This window comes from Lampetra fluviatilis, chromosome 44 (genome assembly GCF_964198595.1).
Source record: "Lampetra fluviatilis chromosome 44, kcLamFluv1.1, whole genome shotgun sequence".
NCBI lineage: Eukaryota > Metazoa > Chordata > Hyperoartia > Petromyzontiformes > Petromyzontidae > Lampetra > Lampetra fluviatilis.
Window position 1 is genome coordinate 4438961 of NC_136318.1, and position 22572 is coordinate 4461532.

At 55.8% G+C, this 22572-nt stretch overlaps 1 protein-coding gene across 2 annotated transcripts in view; it reads left to right on the forward strand.

Annotated features, from left to right (window-relative positions):
* IARS1 (isoleucyl-tRNA synthetase 1) overlaps window positions 1-22572 on the forward strand; it is a 48707-nt gene that overhangs the window by 12790 nt on the left and 13345 nt on the right. For both annotated transcript variants that reach the window (XM_078876524.1, XM_078876523.1), the window contains 17 exons: window positions 430-552; window positions 1256-1347; window positions 2239-2337; window positions 3246-3372; window positions 3794-3867; window positions 4900-5094; window positions 5462-5548; window positions 7847-7930; window positions 8745-8889; window positions 9767-9887; window positions 11658-11749; window positions 12783-12860; window positions 13078-13199; window positions 13449-13551; window positions 15296-15379; window positions 16233-16407; window positions 19609-19721. In XM_078876524.1, the coding sequence (XP_078732650.1) occupies window positions 430-552; window positions 1256-1347; window positions 2239-2337; window positions 3246-3372; window positions 3794-3867; window positions 4900-5094; window positions 5462-5548; window positions 7847-7930; window positions 8745-8889; window positions 9767-9887; window positions 11658-11749; window positions 12783-12860; window positions 13078-13199; window positions 13449-13551; window positions 15296-15379; window positions 16233-16407; window positions 19609-19721 (1914 nt within the window). The remainder of the gene's footprint in view (window positions 1-429; window positions 553-1255; window positions 1348-2238; window positions 2338-3245; window positions 3373-3793; window positions 3868-4899; window positions 5095-5461; window positions 5549-7846; window positions 7931-8744; window positions 8890-9766; window positions 9888-11657; window positions 11750-12782; window positions 12861-13077; window positions 13200-13448; window positions 13552-15295; window positions 15380-16232; window positions 16408-19608; window positions 19722-22572) is intronic.

Sequence of the window (22572 nt, forward strand, 5' to 3'; positions counted from 1 at the left end):
CGCACTTTCAGCCATTGACACGCTTACTCGGCTCGCTACTCATGGACCCACCCACCCACCTAATGCAGCTGACATCCCCCGTGCACGCCAGCTTATCCACCTCCTCGCCCACCTACTCACCCACCAACCTACTCATTCACCTTCCCACCCACCCGCCCGCTCGCCAACCACCCACCCACTCGCCCACTCACCTGCCTGCCCACCTGCCCTGTCCGCCCACCCTCTCAACTACCCACCCAGTTACCGAGCCACCCACGAACCCACCCTCCCAGCCACCCACCAACCCACACTCACGCACTCCCTCACCTTTCCATCACTAGCCAGACAATTAAAATTAAATCAACTCCTCTCTGTATCCCTTCGCTGTCCCACATCCTGCGTTTGACCCCCCACTTCCTTCCCCTCCCGCCACGCCACAACCCCCCCCAGGACGATTTCCGCGTATGCCTGGATAACCGAGTGGTGCTGAGCGACGCGGTGCCCATCTGCCCAGTCGACGCCACCGGCTGCTTCACCGCCGATGTGTCGGACTTCGCCGGGCAGTACGTCAAGGTGCGACAACCCTCCCCCCCCCCATCCCCCCCACCTCACTCCCCCTCCACTTTTTGAGCCCTCCCACCGGGCCTTAAGGATCGTTAGTCGAATCATATTCGTTTGAATGGAGATCCATGACTGATCATTCAAACAAATTTCCGAACAACCGTACACATGTACACACAGACGCATGCGCACAACAACAACTACAGCCGCCATTGGCCACGAAGTTGCGGTGAGGTCACCACGGCGCTTGTGCTGGACTAGGTGCACTTTGAGGCCATGTGAAGGGCCGAAAGTGCTGAAAGCTCGCTGTCAGGAGGTCACGGGACAGGCCCAATTGATGCGTTTTAGCCGCCCGGTGCTCCGCTCATTGTTGTGAGCACGCATACAACCGCATATACACATGTGACCACACTCGCACTTACAAAGACAAAGATCGCCCTTGTAGCCTACGTAAGATGTTGGAGCAAGTCCTGTTTGCGAGCACCTATGAAGGTCGAAACACGAGGGAGCAGTGTGGCCAGCACACATGCATACAACCGCAAAAGCTACACGCACAACCGCGCACTCAACACTGATGTTAGCCGTGGTTCGGTATCGAACTTTGGTAACCCGACGCTCCGTGAGTGCGTGTTGCTCCCGCCCCCCCCCCGCCCACCCCTGCGTGTGTGTGTGTGTGTGCACATTGCCGCATGCGCGCGTGCGTTTGTCTGTCCAGGATACGGACAAGGCCATCATGAAGATGCTGAAGGAACGCGGGCGACTGGTGCACACCAGCTCCTTCAAGCACAACTACCCCTTCTGCTGGAGGTGCTGACGGGGCCATCGCTGCGACGTGTGTGTGTCGGCCCTGTCACTCGATCGCTGGGGAAACCCTAGAGGGCATCATGCATCGTCATTGCCCATTCGACATGGTTGGGGCTGTAGTCGTGGTTGGATCCGGAGTTGTAGGTGAAACTGCACCCGCTCCACCATATGGTGCACGGCTCGCTTGTGCCGTGGCCGGTGAAAGAAGGTGCCACAGCAAACGCCACGAGGCAGATGAAATCCGGATGGGCGCTCTCGATCAGTAGCGCTCGTCTCTGCAAAGTCTGCCACAGAAAAAATACACGCGGCACGGAGGGGGGGTGAGAGGGGTAGAGGGAGGCCGTGGGGTCAGCACCACTGAGATCCTGAATTTGAATCCAGGTTCAGCCGGCGAACCGCACCGGGATCTGAAATGTAGCGAGTTGATGTCTCAAGCCAGGTCTCCAGTGTGACTGCGCAAAAAAAAAATACCCGTCAAGTAAAATTTGTTTCTGCCCTTAATTTGGCTAAATTCTATCTATGACATTGCAAAGTACCGGTAAGACTGTCACGCGACGAGCCTTACTGCCTGTAGCAGGGCGTGTGGGGGTGCTGTCCCCTTACGTGAAGACATCTCAGAGGTTGATGTAACCTCATCGCTACGAAGGCTCCCTACCCTCCTCCGCCAGATCCCAGAGCTTCGGCACATGCGGCGACCTCCAAGATCTGCCCTGACAGTCTCCCTCTACCATCTGCCTTTAGATCTTCCGTGAAGGGGTCTCAGCGGTAGCTCCATGATATCCGCTTCCACGGCCTTTCCTAACACGAAGGCTGTTGCGCTGCCCTGGGGGTGGCTGGAAGCGGAGGGTGCCAACGACCGCGATTGGTAACGTCTCCTTTTCCCTGTGCCCGCAGGTCAGACACGCCGCTCATCTACAAGGCGGTGCCCAGCTGGTTCGTCCGCGTGGAGCACATGGTGGACAAGCTGGTCGAGTGCAACAGCCAGTGCCTGTGGTGCGGTGCGCGGGCACACACACGTACACTTTCGACACCACGCCTCCCTACACCACGCCCTCTACACCACGCCCTCGACACCACGCCCCCCTACACCACGCCCCCCTACCCCACGCCCTCGACACCACGCCCTCTGCACCACGCCCTCCGCACCACGCCCTCCGCACCACGCCCTCCGCACCACGCCCTCCGCACCACGCCCTCTACCCCAGGCCTTCTACACACCGTCTCCCGCCCCTCTACGATCCATGTGTTGCTCCTATGACCTTTCTGACGACCCACACCTACGACCCCCCTGATGTTCCTATGACCCTCTTGACAAGGATACTGATTGGGTAGAGCCGCCCCCCTATACGCAGCAGGGCGCTTCACATCTCACCTCAACACATCTGAAAGGGGCACCCTCAGTGGCAGCTGTCCCTGTGGGCACAACGTGATTCAGCACCTGGCCTATAAACGGGCATCACTCTTCCAGCGGGGAGCACGATGATTGCCGCTTTGATGTGTAATCCTAATCGAGTCGTTTTCCCAATCTGTGATCCCTGCTACCGACGTACCGAGTCGGCACAGCTGCTCGCAGGCGATGGTCGCTGTGCAGTCTCCTCTCGTGGTAACACGCTGACGCCCCGCCGCTCGGTCTCATTGTTGGCGGGGTGCACATGACCGCCCGAGGTGGTGCGCTCAGCAACATCCGAGTCGTTCCTTAACATTCCCTCTCAAAAGACACTCAGCTTCCATCGGCCAGACGCGAACCCCCGTCGTTCTGCGCCGTCGCCGTGCCGAGTTGCCGCAGCCGCGTTGCCGGCGACGGTTGCCCTGACGCCGTCCCGCGGTGTGTTCCGGTGTGTTCCTGTTTGCCCCGGTGGTGTGTCCCGGTGCGCTCGCCACCGACCTGTCCGCGCCGGCAGGGTGCCCGAGTTTGTGGGAGACAAGCGATTTGCCAACTGGCTCAAGGGCGCGCACGACTGGGCCATCTCCCGAAACCGCTACTGGGGCACGCCCATCCCGCTGTGGGTCAGCGACGACATGAAGGAGGTACCGACCCACGATCGCCCCCCCCCCCCCCCCGAGCCCAACCGTTACCTTTTATGTGTCAACCAAACTGAGCGAGGCATTGTGACACTGCAGTTCCCCGTCGGTGATGACCGAGAGAGAGAAAGATAATCTAATGGCTGGCTCCGTAGCATAGGGTTGGCTTGCGGTGTTAGGGGGCAGTTGTGTAATGGGGGGCTGGGGGGCTGGGGGGGGGGGGGTGATCTCGTGTTGTCCGACACCCACGGGACAAGAGTTTCACACCATTTGTGCAATGATCCACCGACCCTAGCTGCTTTCACAGTGCTGGATCACAGGCCACGTGCGTAGCCACTGCCGCTAACATGCGGCGCGTCGGTGTCGTTCTGCGCGAGCAGCTCATGCTGACACCTCTCGTGACCCCCGTGACCCCCTTCTCCGGCAGGTCGTGTGCGTGGGATCCATCGAGGAGCTGGAGGCGCTGACGGGCACCAAGGTCACCGATCTGCACCGTGAGAGGTGAACGGCGCCCGCGCTGCGGTCTGATTTGGAGCAGGGCGAGGGCGCTCCCCAGTAATGGAGGTGCAAGGTTGTCCCCACGTGCGCCGGCGGTGGGGGTCGACGTCTGGTGACGACGTTGGGGGCAGTTTTCGTCATTGTCGTCGTCATCAGCATCGTCGGCAGTACTATCCGGTGTTATCGGCAGTGGCAGGATTATCATCATCGTTATCGTCATCGTTAAAATGTTTCGATGATAGGCAGTATCATAATTGTCATTAACCTCGGCATCATGATCGTTATCATGATTGTCGGCAACAGAGCCATCATCGGTGTTGTTGGGTTATTGAGTGATGGTGCAGCATTTGGCACACCACGCCACCAACCCAATCACTCCTAGTTCTCCCCCAGGTCGACTCAGCATTAAACGGGTCCCTGGTGCAGTGTACGATGGGGAGACAAAGACGGCCTGGTGTGGTGCTGGTCACGCCACCCCCTCGTGTGCCGTGCCAGCCGTGTGGGTAAAGTTGCTTGTTAGTCTTTGGCTTGTTTCCCCGGGAGAGCCTCTGAGTATTTCCATTCGAGTAACCTTGCAGTGTGAATTTTACAAATTTGGCAAAGTGTGAACCATGACGCCGACACACAATGGCCTACTCTTGCGAATGAGGTCACTGGCATCTTTAACATCCACCGTGAGTGAAGCAGAGAGCTCGTAGATCTTTTCCCGGTTAGCACACTCCGCAGTATTAACCAGGACAGCCGGCGGAACCGCCGCGAACCTTTTGCAACATGCGGCGAACACGGCACCGCTGGGCCACGTGCTCTGATTTCCTTCCACTCATTCATTGGCCGATGACACATTTACATATTGAGGACCGCAGAGCTTGGTCAATTGCAAGTAGCGCCGGCTCCTCACCGCCTGGCTGCTGCTTTCCCCCCTCTCTCTGTACGAGAGCGATGCGTAGCGGCGCGCGACAGTTTGACGTTATTATTTTTATTATTTTTCTCCACCGCCGGGCGACTAAAGAGGCGTGTTTGTGTTGCACGTCACAGCGTGGACAACCTGACGATTCCGTCGCGCACGGGCAGGGGCGTGCTGCGCCGCGTGTCCGAGGTGTTCGACTGCTGGTTTGAGAGCGGCAGCATGCCCTACGCCCAGGTGCACTACCCCTTTGAGAACCGCCGGCAGTTCGAGGACTCGTTCCCCGCCGACTTCATCGCCGAGGGCATCGACCAGACACGCGGCTGGTGAGGTCGCCCGCCCGCTCGCTCGCTCGCTCGTCCAGTCACTCGCTTTCTAGCTCGCCCGCCTGCTCGCCGCTCACTCGCTTAACCCGCTCGCTCGCTCATTCACGCTCCCGCTCACGCACCTGCTCTCTCACTCGCCTGTTCACTCACCTGCTCGCTCATCAATCTGCCCACCGACCCATCCATTCACCTATCCACTCATCAATCCACCTACCCACGTGCTTATCTCTTGTGTGCTCATGCTGTCAACATCCAGCAGATTTGACATGTGCCGGAATTCTTTGTCTGACACAAATCTTTCCCACACTCGTTCCCGATGCCCCCACCCCTCCCATATGCCCACCACCACCCCCCTCCCCCATGTCAGGTTTTACACGCTGCTCGTGCTCTCCACGGCGCTGTTCGGGAAGCCACCCTTCAGGAACGTCATCGTCAATGGTCTGGTGCTCGCCAGGTCCGTGACCCACGCCGCTGCTGCCCCGGTGGCGATGATGGTGCTGTTCGTGGTTGTGGTGATGGTGGTGATTGGGGTGACTGTATTGACAACAACAATGATAGTAGTGAATGCAATGATGACAACTCCAGTATTGGTGATGATGCTGGTGGTGGTGATGATGATGGAGTTCCCCACCACCACGCTGGTTGTGACGACGGCCCCGATGATTGGAGCGATGCCGGTCTTTCTGACGAGCTCCCAGGCCCCGCTTTGGAACCAGACGACGGGGAATAATTGGCACGCGCGCACACACACACCCACCTCGCCCACCCGCGAGCCGGGCGCGAAACGATCGGGCGCTAAATCTGCCGGCGATGACACGAGCGTGGGAGGGGGGCAGCGCACGCCGCACGGCGCCGGAGAGATCTCACGGCGGTCCCATTAGCGCATGGGGTCAACAGTCAGGTGTGAGCGAGCGATAATGAAAAATGCCCACGTGCTGCCCCGGTCTCCGGATTGTTTGGCGCACTTCCACCATGCTACCCCTCCCACCTCACCCATTGTGTTATGAAGCACAAGTTGGGGGTGCGTTTTGTAGTCCTGCTGCCGTGGTGATTCCACCAGCCCTGTTGATGGCATGTGAGCTTGGAGTCAGGGTTAGGGCTAGAGTCGGGCCTGGAGTCGGGGTTGGGACTGAAGTCGGGGTTGGGGCTGGAGTTGTCGGTGAAACTGCACCTGCTCCACCATCCGGCGCTCGGCTCGCTTGTGCCGTGGCCGGTGAGAGGAGGTGCCACAGCAAACGCCACGAGGCAGATGAAATCCGGATGGGCGCTCTCGATCAGTGGCGCTCGTCTCTGCAAAGTCTGCCACAGAAAAAAATACACGCGGCACGGAGTGGGGGTGAGAGGGGTAGAGGGAGGCCGTGGGGTCAGTACCACTGAGATCCTGAATTTGAGTCCAGGTTCAGCCGGCGAACCGCACCGGGGTCTGAAATGTAGCGAGTTGATGTCTCAAGCCAGGTCTCCAGTGTGACTGCGAACTCTGCCACAGAACAAATATACACACGGCGGGGATGGAGAGGAGGGGGGAGCAAGCCTTCGACACTTCACGTGGCCTCGAAGTGCACATAGCCTGGAACAAGCGCCGTGGTGACGTCACCACTTCTTAGTAGCGAATGGCAATTGTTGTTGAGTGGGTGAATGAGTGGGTCGGCGAGGTGAACAAGTGAGTGAGTTGTTGTGGCTTGTAGCGTGGTGGTTGAACACGGTGTGGCGATGGATGAGACGCAACAGTCAGTGTCTGGTGCAGGCCCGAGTCCTCAATATGGGAGGAGGTTTCAGTGAGTGAATTTCACGGGGGCAGGAACCGAGGCAGCAGCAGCAGCAGTAGTGGTGGAAATTTGTGTGCGGGAACGTTAACTTGGTATGTAACTGGGTGAGCGCCTTGGAGACGCCAGGTAGCTGCGTGTGCGGGAGACGCGGGGTGACGAGAGATTAGGACGCGAACGCTGGAAAACGAAGCGTTCGCGCGAGAGTCCATTGCCGAAACGAACGCGGACGGCACGCGGCACCGAGATTCGGCGTCCACGCTCCGCTCGCTCGGAGCCGCGGTGCCTGCAAGTGCTCGTGGGTGTGGAGGATTGGGTGGTGCTGATGATAATACAGACGATGCTGATAACGATGATGATCATGGTGACTTGGCTGCTGATGTTAATGCCGATGATGATGAAGCTGCCGACAGAGATGATAGTTGTGCAGATGCTGCCGCTGATGATGACCATCTTTCTGTTGAAACTGCTGTTGGGGGTCATGATGATTATTCTGATGACGATGCTACTCGTACTGCTGCTGCTCATGATGATGATGCTCCTGACGGCATGAGTTTTCCTATTCCATAAGAGTCTGCATGAATGACATGCATTGCACATATATGTATACACACATATGCAAACATATACACATGCACGTATGTATGTACATGTGTGTGTGTGTTGTGGAGCTTTGAGGAGCAGCAGTGTAGTGGTTAGCGCGTTGCACTACGAACCCGGCCACTCGAGTTCGAATCCTGCTTTCAGACAAAAACAGTGACGAATATGTGAACCGGTCTTGGGCGCCCTAGGTCGACTAGGCCTCAATAAAATACCTGGTGTGGTGTGTAAATATCGCCGCTAGGGAGACAAAGGCGGCTGGGCATCGTGCTGGCCACCTACCCCCTCGTGTGCTGTGCCGGCCTTCATAGGTGCTGCTGCTGCGCGAACGGCACTTTCCACAAGAGTCTGCTAAAGGCTTCATGGGGAATCTTTGTCTTTGCGTGTAGTGACGGGCAGAAGATGTCCAAGAGGAAGAAGAATTACCCGGATCCGGTGGAGGTGGTGAACCGCTACGGCGCTGATGCCCTGAGGTGCGAGCCACTGCCCTGGGCAGCCTCTGACCCTGCCCGACTGGGGTCTGGCTGACCCCCCCTGCCCTCTCCTCCCTCTTTTTGAGGGGGTTAACCCTGACCCATGTGAAGTATCCCTTGTTGCCGCCGAGTCCTGCTAAGGCTCTCCCTGCGGTGCAAGCCAACAGCACTTGCCCCAACAGCTTGTGTGGGCTACACACGGGGGATCTTTGTGCGTGTGTGCGGGTTGTGAACGGTAGTGTAGCGGTTAGCGCTACGAACCCGGCGACGCGAGTTCGATTCCCGTTCACGACCAACACCGGTGACGATTATCTGAACCAGTCCTGGGTCTCCCCCTGAAATGAGTACCTGGTGCGATGTGTAAACATCGCCACTGGGGAGACAAAGGCTCATGGAGGTGGTGATGGCCACCCGCCCCCTCGTGTAACACTAAAGTGTGTTAAGGCTATACGGGGGATCTTTGTATGTTGCTTGCTAAACAATTTGCCGAATTCTAAAATTGCCTTGCAAATTATTCAGTTGGGATCACACACAGCCATGTCATCACCACTGCCATCATCATTACTACCATCATCATCATCACAGCCATCATCATCACTGCTGTCATCATCTCTGCCAATATCACTGCCACATCAGCACTGCAGTGTGTGAAAACATCGGCACTGGGGAGACAAAGGCGGCCGGGCGTGGTGCTGGCCACCCACCCCCTCGTGTGCCGTCTGCCGTGCCAGCCTTCATAGGTAGGTACTCTCTAACAGCACTTGCACCAACAGTTTTTTAAGGCTATACGGGGGATCTTTGTCTGTTTGTGCAGGTTATACCTGATCAACTCTCCCGTTGTGAGGGCGGAGAACCTGCGCTTCAAGGAGGAGGGTGTGCGGGATGTCCTCAAGGACGTCTTCCTGCCCTGGTACAATGCCTACCGCTTCCTGGTGCAGAACGTGGACCGCCTGCACAGGGTACGGGTCGCCTTAGCAACAGCGTCACGGCAACGTGGCGACGTCACGGCAACCCTGCGATGGGGCGTCGTGGTGTTGTGGTGACACGGCATCATGACGGTGTTGTGGCAACGCGGGGACACGGCGTCACGCAACATCATGGCAACGTTGCGATGCGGTGTCATGGCGTCACGGCAACGCAGAATCACGGCATCACGGCACCATGATGATACATTGCCGTGGCAACACAACACCGTGGAAATGTACCATCACAACACGACAGCGTGGTAACGTGTTAATATCGGTGCGGAGACCCTTGTTGTGGTCACTGTTGTCGTCAATTGTTGATGGTATTGCTGTTGATGTTCGTGTTGATGTTGGATATCTACGTCTCCCGGTGTTGGCATTCTGCCGTTGTGGTGGTGTTGATGTTGACATCATTGGCGTTGATTTAAAGCTTTCGTGACTGCAGGGATTAATATTCTTGGTTCTTTCGGTAAAGTCACGTAGAAGGGAAATAATGAAATAATATTAATATATAACAATTAATAATAAAAATAATTTTGATATAAAACAATTGTTTTATATGAATATTATTTTATTATTTCCCTTCTACGTGATTTTACCGAACGAACCAAGAATATCATTGGCGTTATGAACACTCATAAATTGGCCAATTACACCTTCATATTTAGAGGACCGTAAATCTTGGGCAATTGACGGCACCGGCTCACCGCGTGGCTGCTGCTGCTGCCTCCCCGCTCGTCTGTAGTCCCTGCTCCTGGCGCCTCCGAGTCGTCCTCTCTCTACGATAGCGATGAGCGGATGCTGTGCGGAGGTGGCGGCTGTAGCGCAGCGTTACAAGTAGAAACTATCGTCGTTGTTGTTGCCATGGCAGGAGGAGGGTCTGGCGTTCCTCTACAACGAGCAAACGGCCGAGCCGAGCGACAACATCATGGACAAGTGGATCATATCCTTCGCCCAGTCGCTCATCGCTTTCTTTAAGACCGAGATGGCCGGTAAGCCTCGCCTTTACTAACTGCCCCCTCGCCTCGCCTCTACTGACTGCCCCTTTGCCTCTGCCCTCCTAACTGCCCCCTCGCCTCTACACTGCTAAATGCCCCCTCACCTGGTTGGTTAAAACTGCCCAAAATCACATTGTCCGTCGGCTAGTTTATTGTTGAATGTCAGAGCAGTGTTGCTGCTCGTGTGCGCTTTGAGGCATTGGTGCTCACTTTGTTTACAGCTCTAAATCGGTGGTGGAAATTCCCCATTCTTTAATGCAGGGGCGAGTCTACCCATAGGACAGTCACTGTTGACTTCCCACACAAAGTTGAATTCATTCTGGCGACCGCGGACTGAGGGTTGATGGGCCTTGTCTACCCCACCGACCCGGATGTGAACTCCCGGCGGTGGTCGTGGATGGCGGTGATGATGATGGTCGTGGTGGTGGCAGTGGTGGTGGTAGTGATCGTGGTAGTGGATAATGCTGATGATGGAGGCAGCAGCAGTGGCGGTGGTGGCGATGGTGATAATGAGGGCAGCAGTGGTGCTAGTGGAAGTTGCAGCGGTGCCAGTGGCTGGTGGCAGTGGCGGTGGGGGTATTGGCAGTGGCGGAGGCAACACCTGCCACCTACGCACCTCGCCCTCCTCCACAGAAGCCCCTGGCTTAGCTCCCACTCGGCGGAGGCACTGCCGGGGGAGGTGTTTAATTATGAATGGCCGTGGCGAAGTAAAAGCGGAGAAGAGATTTACACAAAATAAATAATGGCGGGGGAGGCGTGGGCCCGATGGCGGGAAACCTGACGGATGGTGCCACGGATTTTTTTTTGTTCCACGGTTTTGAAGTGCGGTATTTAAACCGCCCCCCTCCCACCGCCCTCCCACGGTTCTGTGCTCCTCGTGCTCTCCCCAGCCGATACCGTGCGCTGCTTTCATCTTATGCAGCGTTGCTGTTCGACAACAGCGACGGGAGCAGGAACAGCAGCAGCAGTGATGCCGTGTGTTTAATTATTTGTCTGTGGGTGCCGGCGGCGGCATTGTCTATATGAACATATTCACCGCCAGTCCTGTCAAGAAGGCCACTGCTGCACAGTTGGGCTCAAGACCTCGTGTGAGCCAGGGCAAAGGTCGCGCGTGCTCGATACAAGGCAAGGCAGAGCGGGCCCCCGACTAGCCAACGTGGCGATGCGTAATTGAGTTTCAGGTCAGGCCCTGTCATGGTCTCGACAAATGTGACTCTGCTTCTTTGGCCTCCCTATTGATGCGCTCCGAGCAAGGGCCGTTGAAGGCAGCACTCGGTGTTGTTGTCCAAATATATGTCGTGAAACCTCCACCACCAGACACAGTTATCTGAGCAATTGAGAACATGTATTTATTCTGGAAATTAAAATATTTCCCGGGGAAGAACATATCCCCGTTTGTCGAATGAGTGGCTGGAGTGGCGACTCGTTTGGGGCCTCGTTGGGGTTTTATTTGGATTTGTGGAAGGGAGCCGGAGTAACAGGAGAAAACCCGGCAGAGGTACAGGGGAGATATCACTCAAAGCTCCGCCGCACAGGTGGGTTCAACCTTCTTTCTGTACTGCCATTATGCCAGCGGGTTTGGAAGCTTCAAATGCTTTTCTGGTGGTGATCCACCAACCCTCGCTTCCAAAGCACCACCACTACCAGGCTAACGTGCTGCGCATGTCCCACGTGTGTGTGCCGCGTGTATGTGCCGCCTTCGGTGTGTGTGCGTGCTATGTGTGCTGTACGTGGTGTGTGTACCGCGCGTGCCTCACCTGCCAGCGTACCGGCTCTACACCGTGGTGCCACGTCTGGTGAAGTTTGTCGACACTCTGACCAATTGGTACGTCCGCACCAACCGCCGGCGCCTCAAGGTCAGTCTTGCACCCTCCAGGGGTCGGGGTAGGGGAGAGGTTCATTATGGCCGTGTCGGATACCCTCAGCCAGGACAGTCCTACGCATTATTTCGTAGAGTCGAGATAGCTAGAATGCCCGGTGACTAGGAGGGTCAAAGCATTGAGCCAGCTTCGCTGAGATGCTGCTTTCACATACGGGTTACAGCCACTGCCTGTGATTAAGCCGGGTTCACAGGTGCAGTGAGTTTAGGGGCTCAGCCCGATCACCGGTGACCTGCATGTTACGTGGATAAATTACATTTATGAGAATTAAAAACATCGATTTGACTGCCACGCGACTAGCATTGCTCAAACGCGCGGAACGGTGGCGCGGTTGTCAGCGCCACTAGTCTACGAACCCGGCAAGCCCACATTAAAATCCTAGCCACGGCTGTCATCAGTGGCAAGTGACAGTCCTGGGCCTCCTATAGATCAACCCAGCCTTAAAAACTAGTACCTGTTGCGGCGTGTAAAAACATCAGTACTGGTAGGAGACAAAGGTAGCCGGGCATGGTGCAAATCGCGCCACCACCTCCCCGTGTCGCCAATCCGGCCTTCACGGGTGTTTGCTCACGGCACTTGCCCCCACCCCGCATAGCAGCCTGTGCAGGCTACATGGGCATCTTTGTCTTTGTACTTACAATACCGTGCTTGCGGAGCACGCACGAAGGCCCCGCTGGGTGTAAAGGTGGCCGCGTGCGGCGGGGCTGAAAGAGCCTTTCAAATGCCTCCTGCACCACCACCCCCCGCCTACTCACCCTGCCCCCCGAGCGGCCTCTTGGAGATGGGGGGCCGCCGCTGCTGTGCTTTGTTCTCTCCGACCGGTGATTTTGCATTGAACCCGTCCCTGCATGTGTGTGTGTGTGTCCCCTGTGCCCCCCCTGTGACCCCTCTATTGTCTCTTTTTGACACTTGTGTGCTCCCTGTGCCCCCCCCCCGTGTTCCCCCCCCCGTGGCCCCCTCCCCCCAACCGTGCCCCCCCCCCTGCTTCTCCCTGTGCCGCTGTGTGCAGGGTGAGGGTGGCGCTCGCGATTGCCAGCGAGCCCTGGAGACGCTCTTTAGTGTCCTCTTCTCCATGTGCCGACTCATGGTACTGCACTCACCGCACCACGCGTCACACGCAATAATACACACACACACAGTTGCGTGTGACGGCGGCGGCATGGCACGGCTCTGCTTCTGCGGTAGAAAAACAACACCGGCACCTCCTGAGCCACGCCGGGCTGGCTCGGCACAGCTCCGGCACGGCTCGGTTGCGCAGTGGAAAACGCTCGTCGTGCGAGCACCATGTGGCGTCTCGTTCACAGGCCCCGTTTACGCCGTTCATCACGGAGTTAATGTACCAGAACCTGCGGCACCTGGTGGACCCGGCCTCCGCTTGCGAGAAGGACACACGCAGCATCCACTACCTCATGCTGCCTCTCACCAGGTGCGGCCCCCTTACCGCCCCCCACCACGACCCCCGACCTCACTTGTTGCTGAATCCGCCAAGGGATCTCTTGCCCCACTGTCCAACCCCTGGTCCCACTAGCCGGCCTCCGATTAGCGCGGTTGGCTACATATGGTGCAAAAGAAGTCCATCATACATACTTGAGAAGGAGGGATGGCAGGTGGACAGTGTGGTGGATGAGGTGGAGGTTTGAACTGTATGGGGGGGGGTGTGTCTGTGTGTGTGCAGGGAGACTCTGATCGATGAGCGCATTGAGAAGGCCGTGGCGCGGATGCAGTCGGTGGTGGAGCTGGGCAGGGTGGTGCGCGACCGCAAAACGCTCCCCGTCAAGGTGGGACCCCGACACCAACACTAAGACCAACACCAACACCAACATGAACACCAACACCAAGACCAACACCAACACCAACACTAAGACCAACACCAACACTAAGACCAACACCAACACTAACACACCAACACCAACACTAAGACCAACACCAACATGAACACCAACACTAAGACCAACACCAACACTAACACCAACACCAACACTAACATGAACACCAACACCAACACTAACATGAACACCAACACTAACACCAACACTAACACCAACATGAACACCAACACTAACACCAACACTAACACCAACACCAACATGAACACCAACACCAACACTAACACCAACACTAAGACCAACACAAACACTAACATGAACACCAACACTAAGACCAACACCAACACTAACATGAACACCAACACTAAGACCAACACCAACATGAACACCAACACTAACACTAAGACCAACATTAACCCCACCCCTAACACTAACCCCGACCCTGACCATAACCCTGAACTCGAACCCAACACTAACATCAACCATAACCCAAAACATAACTCCAACCCCAAACCTAACCCTAACCCCATACCTAACCCCAACCCTAACCCCAAACCCAAACCCAACCCTAACCCCAAACCCAACCCTAACCCCAAACCCAACCCTAACCCCAAACCCAAACCTAACCCCAAATCCAACCCTAACCCCAAACCCAACCCTAACCCCAACCCGTCAAGGTTGCACCACAAGCCGAACCCTCCCCGTACGACCACACTCTGAGATACAGGGGTTGGTGAATCACAGATAGATGAGTGGGGCCACACTGTGTGTGTGTGTGAGGTGTGCTTGGTGGATCAAGGAGAGAGAGAGGTGGACCCATGTAGCGTGTGAGAGGATGTGTCTACATCAGGCAGTAGAGACGCTCATGCGGCACAGTGAGGGTGGTGTGTGTGAGCGCGCGTGTGTGCGAGCGTGTGCAATGTCATAGCCAACATTGGTGACGAATATCTGAGCCTCCCCTAGATTCACTCAGCCATAAATGAGCACCTGGAGCAGTGTGTAAGCGTCTGCGCTGGGGAGACAAAGGCGGCGTGGCGTTGGCCTTCCACCCTCCTCGTGTTCTGCGCCGGCATTAATAGGTGCTTGCTAACAGCACTTGCCCCAACAGTCTGTCAAGGCTATACGGGGGATCTTTGCTTGTTTTGTTTGTTTGTAGCGGTGATGCGTGTTTGCATTATGAAGCCAGCGGCCCCTAGGTCGACTCGGCCGTTAATGGGGTGGTGTGTAAACGTCAGGCGACCGTGTGTGGCGGTTCTGGCCACACCATCCCATGGCACGCCGACTTTAATAGGTGCTCGCTGACATCTTTGTCTCTGCGCACGTTTGCGCATGTCTGAGTGCGTGCCTTTGTGTATGACCTTGTTTGCGTGTTCTTGTGCATACTTGCCTGTGCGTACGTGCCTGCGCATACGTGTGTGCATCTGCTTGCTTGTGTGTGCGTGCGCTAATGTGGTCATGTGTGTCTGTGCGCGTATGTGCGCGCGTGCCCATGTGTGTGTGCCCATGTGCGTGTGGCCCTGTGCGTGTGTCCGTGTGCCCGTGTGTGTGTATGTTTGTGCGTGCGTGTGTGCAAAAGATTATGGGGGGGGGGTGTATTTGTCTTTGTGTATGCAAATGCAAGTGTTTGTGTGCATCTACTTTTGCTAATGCCTCTGTGTGCATGTGTGTGTGTGTGCGTGTGTGTGTGCATGCCCAGTATCCCCTGCGGGAGGTGGTGGTCATCCATCAGGATCCGCAGGCCTTGGAGGACATCCAGTTGCTGCAGAAGTACATCTTGGAGGTGACGGAAAAATTGACAAATGTTTGCACAAGCGAGTGCGCTTTGCATACGAACTGCGTGTATGTCCGCTGTGCGTGCGTGTGTGCTGGGTGTATGCTGTGTGTATACTGTGTATGTGTGTATGCTGTGTATGTGTGTATGCTGTTTGTATGCGCCGCTTATGCTATGCGTGTTTTGTGCATATACTCTGCACGTGTGCGTGTCTGCTGTGTTCGTGAATTTTTTTTTAACATTGACGATTAATCCAAAAGTGCGAAATCGCAGGATATGACGTCACTGCTATGACGTCACTTCCGCGGTGGCGTCGTGCGGCACAAGGCGATGCCGCTTCTGTTCGCACGAAGATACCATCGTGCCGTCACCGTCCTAGAATCTCACCACCCAGACCCGGAAGAACGCTGCTGGAGGACGGAGTGGAGCACCACCTCATTCAAACATTATCGCACCTCCTCCTGGTTTTGATTTTCCTCCTCCTACTCCTCTAAGACGATCAACAGCAGGCCGTTGTGCACATCTTCTTCTTAAGTGGAAAACGAAGGACACAAGCCACAGTAAAGTAGTGCGATTGTAGCCATGCAACCAAACTCGAGACCATACACGAAACCACTGTAGTCTGCACACCTTCAATGGAGGAGGAGCAACGGCAAAACTACAGGAACTCTTTCCTGAAGCCCTCTCGTCATGGCCAGCAGACCTCCACATTGCCAACGAGCTCCTGAACTATATTGCTCCTGTCACCGTGTGGAAGGGTAGAAGAATCCGAAAATCTAAAACAGATTTAATCCGAGATGCATGCCTAAAGCGTGTGTCTTTCCCGCACCCCCCCCCCCTCCCCACCGTGTCCCCCCAACAGGAGCTGAACGTGCGGGTTCTGACAACGTCCACCGACAAGAAACGCTACGGCGTGATTCTGCGCGCCGAGCCAGACCACATGGTGCTGGGCCAGAGGCTCAAGGGCGCCTTCAGGTCCGTCATGACGGCCATTCAGAAGCTGGACGACGCTCAGCTGCAGGAGTTCCAGAGCAAGGGTGAGGTGGGGCGGCACTGCCGGGGGGAGGTGGGGGGCAAGAGTGTTGGTGGTGGCTGGGCTCTGTGATATCGCAGTGATGATGCGACGTTGTTGCTCGCAGTGAGTGATGGTAATGATGTTGCTTGTGGCGGTGATGTTGCGAGTGACGAAGTTGCTAATGATGATGTTGCGATTGCCGATGTTGCTAGTGACAAAGTTGCTAATTGTGATGTTGCGATTGCCGATGTTGCGAGTGACAAAGTTGCTAATGGTGATGTTGCGATTGCCGATGTTGCTAGTGACAAAGTTGCTAATGGTGATGTTGCGATTGCCGATGATGTTGCTAGTGACGAAGTTGCTAATGGTGATGTTGCGATTGCCGATGTTGCGAGTGACAAAGTTGCTAATGGTGATGTTGCGATTGCCGATGTTGCTAGTGACAAAGTTGCTAATGGTGATGTTGCGATTGCCGATGTTGCGAGTGACAAAGTTGCTAATGGTGATGTTGCGATTGCCGATGTTGCTAGTGACAAAGTTGCTAATGGTGATGTTGCGATTGCCGATGATGTTGCTAGTGACGAAGTTGCTAATGGTGATGTTGCGATTGCCGATGTTGCTAGTGACAAAGTCGCTAATGGTGATGTTGCGATTGCCGATGTTGCGAGTGACAATGTTCCTAATGGCGATGGAGTTGTTAACGGTGAGGTTGCTCGCGATGACGTTGCTCGCGACAATGTCGCTGGCGTCTCGTGTCACTCCGCCCGTGACTGGAGTGGCCCCCATTACATCTCAATCAAGTCACTTATGCAAATGAGACACTCGCATTATATTTCAATTAGGCCCACTCGGAGGTTGCATGCATCGCTCAGCACAGCTGCTCGGCTTGCAGAGGCAGTGGGGGTGGGCGATGATGATCATAATGATGGCTGTGATGATGATGGCAGCGGTGATGGCGGTCATGATGCCTGCAGTGCTGATGTGGCAGTGATGTTGACAGCATTGATGATGATGGCTGTGATGATGATGGTAGTGATGATGATGGCAGTGGCGATGACATTGTTACGTGTGATCCCAACTGAATAATTTGCACGTAATAATATAATTTGGCAAATTGTTTAGCAAGCAACATACAAAGACAAAGATCCCCCATATAGCCTTAACAGCCTTTTGGGCCAAGTGTTACACAAGGGAGTGGGTGGCCATCACCACCCCCAGCCGCCTTTGTCTCCCCAGTGGCGATATTTACACATCGCACCAGGTACTCATTTCAGAGTCTACCTAGGGGATGCATGCGTGCGCACACGCACACATGCACACACACGCACCGCGCATGCACACACACGCACCACGCATGCACACACTACCAGCTCTGCGGATGTGCTCTGTCCCAGGGCAGTTTGCCATTTCCCTTGAGTGTGATTCTCTCTGAGCTCGATCGCCTCCGTTGGTCGGTGTTGCTGTCATTGTTGCCTTCGTGTATATTTATTTATTTATTTATTCACGCAGATAATTTTTAGCAACCGCCACCACTACCACCGCCGCTCTTTCTATCCAAGGGCTGCTGCGTTACGCAAACACCGGCACCTGGGGCTGCCGTACCCACGTCAGGGCAAGGGTGGGGGAGGGGATGGAGAGCAGAGGAGGGAAGGAGCTGGCAGTGGCATGGGGGGAGCGAAGGAGAGAGGGGGAGTGATGGGAAGAGGAAAGCAGTCGGGGGGGGGGGGGCGATTGGAAGAGAGGGGGAGCAGAGGGGGCTTGTCAAGAGGAGGGAAAGAAGGAAGAGGGGGGGGCAGTGGTCATACAGGGGGAACGAAGCATGGGGGGGAGAGGGGGGGCAGGAGGGAGGGGGGTGACTGTGAGCTGGCCAGACGGAGGAGGAAGGGCCAAAGGATGGGGGGGGGCAAGCTGAGGATGGGGGGGCGGGCAAGGAGAAGGAGAGGAGGACAGAAGAGGAGCAATTGGAGAAGATGTGAGGAGGTGGGGATGAGAAGGTTGGAGGAGAGAAGAGAAGAGGTGGGAGGGGGGCAGTTTAGAGAGGGGAGAAGGTGGGGGGTGTGAAGAGGAGAAGCGGCGTGGATCGGAGCGCACGCCTCACCGCCCGCGAATCTGTTCCACCTTCGGGCCCGTTTGTTGCTCTGCTCGTTAACCTCTGGAGCGCCCTCCCCCACTGCCACCCCTGCTGTCGACTCCCTGCCCCGGTTCAAGCCCAGGGCTCTAGGCTTTTCTTACGACCGACTGCCTCGCTCTCTCGATTAATAAAACACACCCACCGCTTCTCGACGGTCTCTTGAGATGCAGTCGCATTAAGATGCGATGCATATCCACGTTGTGCTGTGTAGGCTCGCACACAGATCTAGAGACTCGCAGCTCACACGGAGGCCCACAAACTCGCACAGAGACTCAGACTCGCAGGTCGCACGGAGACTCGTAGACTCGTACAAGAGACCCATAGACTTGCACAGAGACCCGAAGGCTCGCACAGAGACAATCTTGCCCACTGTTTCCGGTGCCCACTGCGGTGCCGTGCTGAATGGTAACTCTCAGCCACTCCTCCCTTCTCCGGCAGTGCCACCTTTGGGCCTCCCTTCAAACTCAGCGTCGTGGGGGTGGGGTGGTGGGAGGGGGGGGCACGGGGAGATGGGGGGTGTAGGTGTTGTTTATTTGCTCCCTCGGTGGGGGGCTGTGGACGGTGCTTGAGCTTATCTTGTTAATGGATAGACCATGGTCAATCCACTGCTGGGTGAAGGCCTTGCCATCCCATTGCTTCGGTCAAGGAAGTTGTTTGACCATACTTCACCACTCTGGCTCTACGAGCAATACCCTTTGACAGGGTGACACAGTTGTGAACAGGGTTGTATAAAGTGAACAGGGTGGTGTGCTGAACAGGGTGGAACTGGTTAACAGGGTGACACGGAGACGAATAGGGTAATGCGGCGATGAACAGACTTGCGCAGTGATGAGCACTGTGGCATGGTGACAAACGGCGGCACGGTGATGAACACGGTAGAATGGTGACAAGCAGGGTGGCACGGTGATGAACACGTTGGCACGGTGATGATGAATGGGGTGGTACAGTGACAAACAGGGCGGCACGGTGATGAACACGGTGGCACGGTGATGATGAATGGGGTGGTACAGTGACAAACAGGGTGGCACGGACGTGCGCATGCGACAACTCACCAGTTGTGCGGACTATTTCTTTGCGCGTGAGCGTGAGCAGGCAGCATCGTGGTGGAAGGGCACGAGCTGCGTGGAGAGGACCTGCGGCTCATGTACAGGTTCGAGCAGGTGGCCGGGGCAAGCTCCCAGTACGAGACCCACTCGGACTCAGAGGTCAGAGGTCGAACCACCGCCCCTCCCCCTAGCCCCCCCCCATCCCTAACACTCCCCACACCATAGCTCTACAACGCCCATTGTTGTTGCTATTGTGAGTATTATTGGGCTTGTGTTCACCCGGGAAAGCCCCGCTGAGTCTCTTGACTCTTTATTTTCAGGAGGGTCCTGCGGAGTTTTTTTAGCCATTGGAAGGAGGGGGGGAAGGGCGCGACGAGTTGCTGGGTTGATGTGATTTGCGTCATGATTCTTCAAAATTGGTGAAGTTTGACGGTGACGCTGGCACACATTGACTTCTCTAGTGAGAGACGTCATGGGACCGACCTTACCCTTTCTCACCCATACTCACCCTCTCCTACTCACCCCTCTCCTACTCACCCTCTCCTACTCACCCCTACTCACCCCCCTCCTTCTTTCCTACCCTCACTTACCCCTACTCACCCTTACTCACCCCTACTTACCCTTGCTCACCCTGCTCACCCCCCTCTTGTCCTACCCTCACCTACCACAACTCACCCATACTCACCCCTCTCCTACTCTCCTACCATCACCTACCACAACTCACCCCTACTCACCCCTACTCACCCCTTATCACCCCTTATCACCCCTCTCCTACTCTCCTACCATCACCTACCCCTACTCACCCCTACTCACCCCTCTCCTACTCTCCTACCCTCACCTACCACAACTCTGCCCCTACTCACCCCTACTTACAATGCTCACCCCTCCCCTCTCCTACTTCCCGACCCTCACCTACCCTATTTTTACCTTCTACTTACCCCTCTATCCTCTATCCTCATCTACCTTCAGTACACCTCATTCTCTCTGCGTCTGTCTCTGTGTCTGTTCAATATGTTTCTGTATTTGTGGCTTTGTGTGTCTGTCTGTGTGTCTTTTGTCAGTCTATGTTTGTATATGTGCGTGTTTGTCTTTCTGTCTGTCCATTTCTGCCTGTCTTGGTGTCCATCGCTATGCGTGTCTCTCTGCCTGTGTGTCTGTCTGTGTACAAATCTGTATCTGTTCATCTACTTGTCTGTATATCCAGTCGAATCGCTCTCTCCACCTGCCTGCATCTCTGTCCACCCAATTCGTCCACCCACCCATCCACCCATATAGCCATCCACCCCATCCTCACGCCTCTCAACTGCGCTGTCCCACGCACGCCGACCGCGTCGTGACCTCGTCTCACCTTCCCATCGCTCTCCGACCCCCACGGGAGTTCACGCGCAAATTCCTCTACAGCCCCGAACCGGTGCCGGGAAAACCTCAACCCTCTGGCTCACGTGCAGCACGGAGCCACAGATTGCCGCGGCATCCAGCCTCTGCGCGTGCGCGTGTTATTTTTCCCGTCACTCCGTCATTGTCCGTTGTCCCATTAACCGTCTGGCGAGCACCACTTCCAGGCAGTCAATTAGCAGCGCGCACGCTCGTCCAAGGATCGCTTAATTTCCGAACGATCTGCCGCGCTTAACCCGTGTGCCGGCGGAGCCTCAACCCGAGTCCCGGCCACGGTGAGACGGAGAGACGCACGCACGCACGGCGAGCTCGCCGATCCGCTAGCGAAGTCCCCTTCGACATCTTCGCGCCATGTTCTCTCGTTGGCACGTGACGGCCAGACTCTTGCGAACGACATCACGGGCATCTTTAACGGCCACTGCGAGCGAAGCGGATGGCACGCGGTAGCCTTGGCACGATGAGCGCCACCGCAGCGATGTGTGAACGTTCGACTTCTTTCACACCGTACGTAGCCAACCGTGCTAATCGGAGGTGCGGAGGAAGGACAACAAAGGAAGCACAAAAAGCAGTTCTAAAGAAATTAGTTTTCAATCTAGATGATTTAAAAGTGCATATCTCCAATGGCTGCGGAAACGCATCTGAAAGCGCGAGATCTAGTGACCGTCTTTGTTCGATGGTTAGCCAAAAGCGATTGCGAGGATACCCGGAGTTTGCGTGATGGTTTAAAACCATCACGCGGCCACCGAAATGGAACCGAGAATCTCCGCAGCGAGCGGCGAGCGCGCTGCCACCGGGCCGTGGCGGATTGGGGAGAAGGCCTTCATGCAGCAGTGGATAGAGGCAAGCAATTCGAGGAATTTGCGGGTAAATGTGTACGGGTGTGCACTGGTTATTTATTTAAGAACGCAGCGGAGGCGAGATCGATTGTGAGAAAGTGAAATCTAACGGCAGAATAATCCCGCCGCTCCGCGGGATTTGCAGGCGAAATGGGAGCGAGGAATCGGACAGTGGCCCCCTCTCCCCCGAGCCCTGCGACCCCCACGGTCTAACGGCCACACGGACACGCCCGCGTGTGTGCGGCCCCTTCTCTCAATCCACTGCTGGATGACGGCCTCCACTTGACTGCTGGGTCACACGCAAGCTCCGTTATAATGGAGTCAAGCTGGGAAACGTATAATGGGCTGCTGCCACGGCGCTTTAACGGGTCAGCAGTGATAACCGGACTTGCGATCCAGGGAGCACCGGTTCGATTCCACCTCCCGGCATGGCAATTGAAAATATGGGGGAGCAAGTTGATTAAATCCTCCCCTCCACCACCGACTGTCCACCCAGCAGTGTTAAGGGGTACAACCACAATTATGATAATTGTTTTTTTACCCTTTTATCTGGCAACAAAACTGACACCTTTTTTTACAAGGAGTCATGTTTGCATAGACCACAATACCTGCAGTCATAATGCAAACAAAAAACATAACTCTGATAATGTATGCACTGTCCTTGAAGTTGATTGGTCCACACCCGAGACAGCTTTCCTTAGAGCCTAGTCTCACATGATGTTGGGCCAGATGACGCCAAAAGGCGCACTGCAGGTATTGTGGTCTATGCAAACATGACT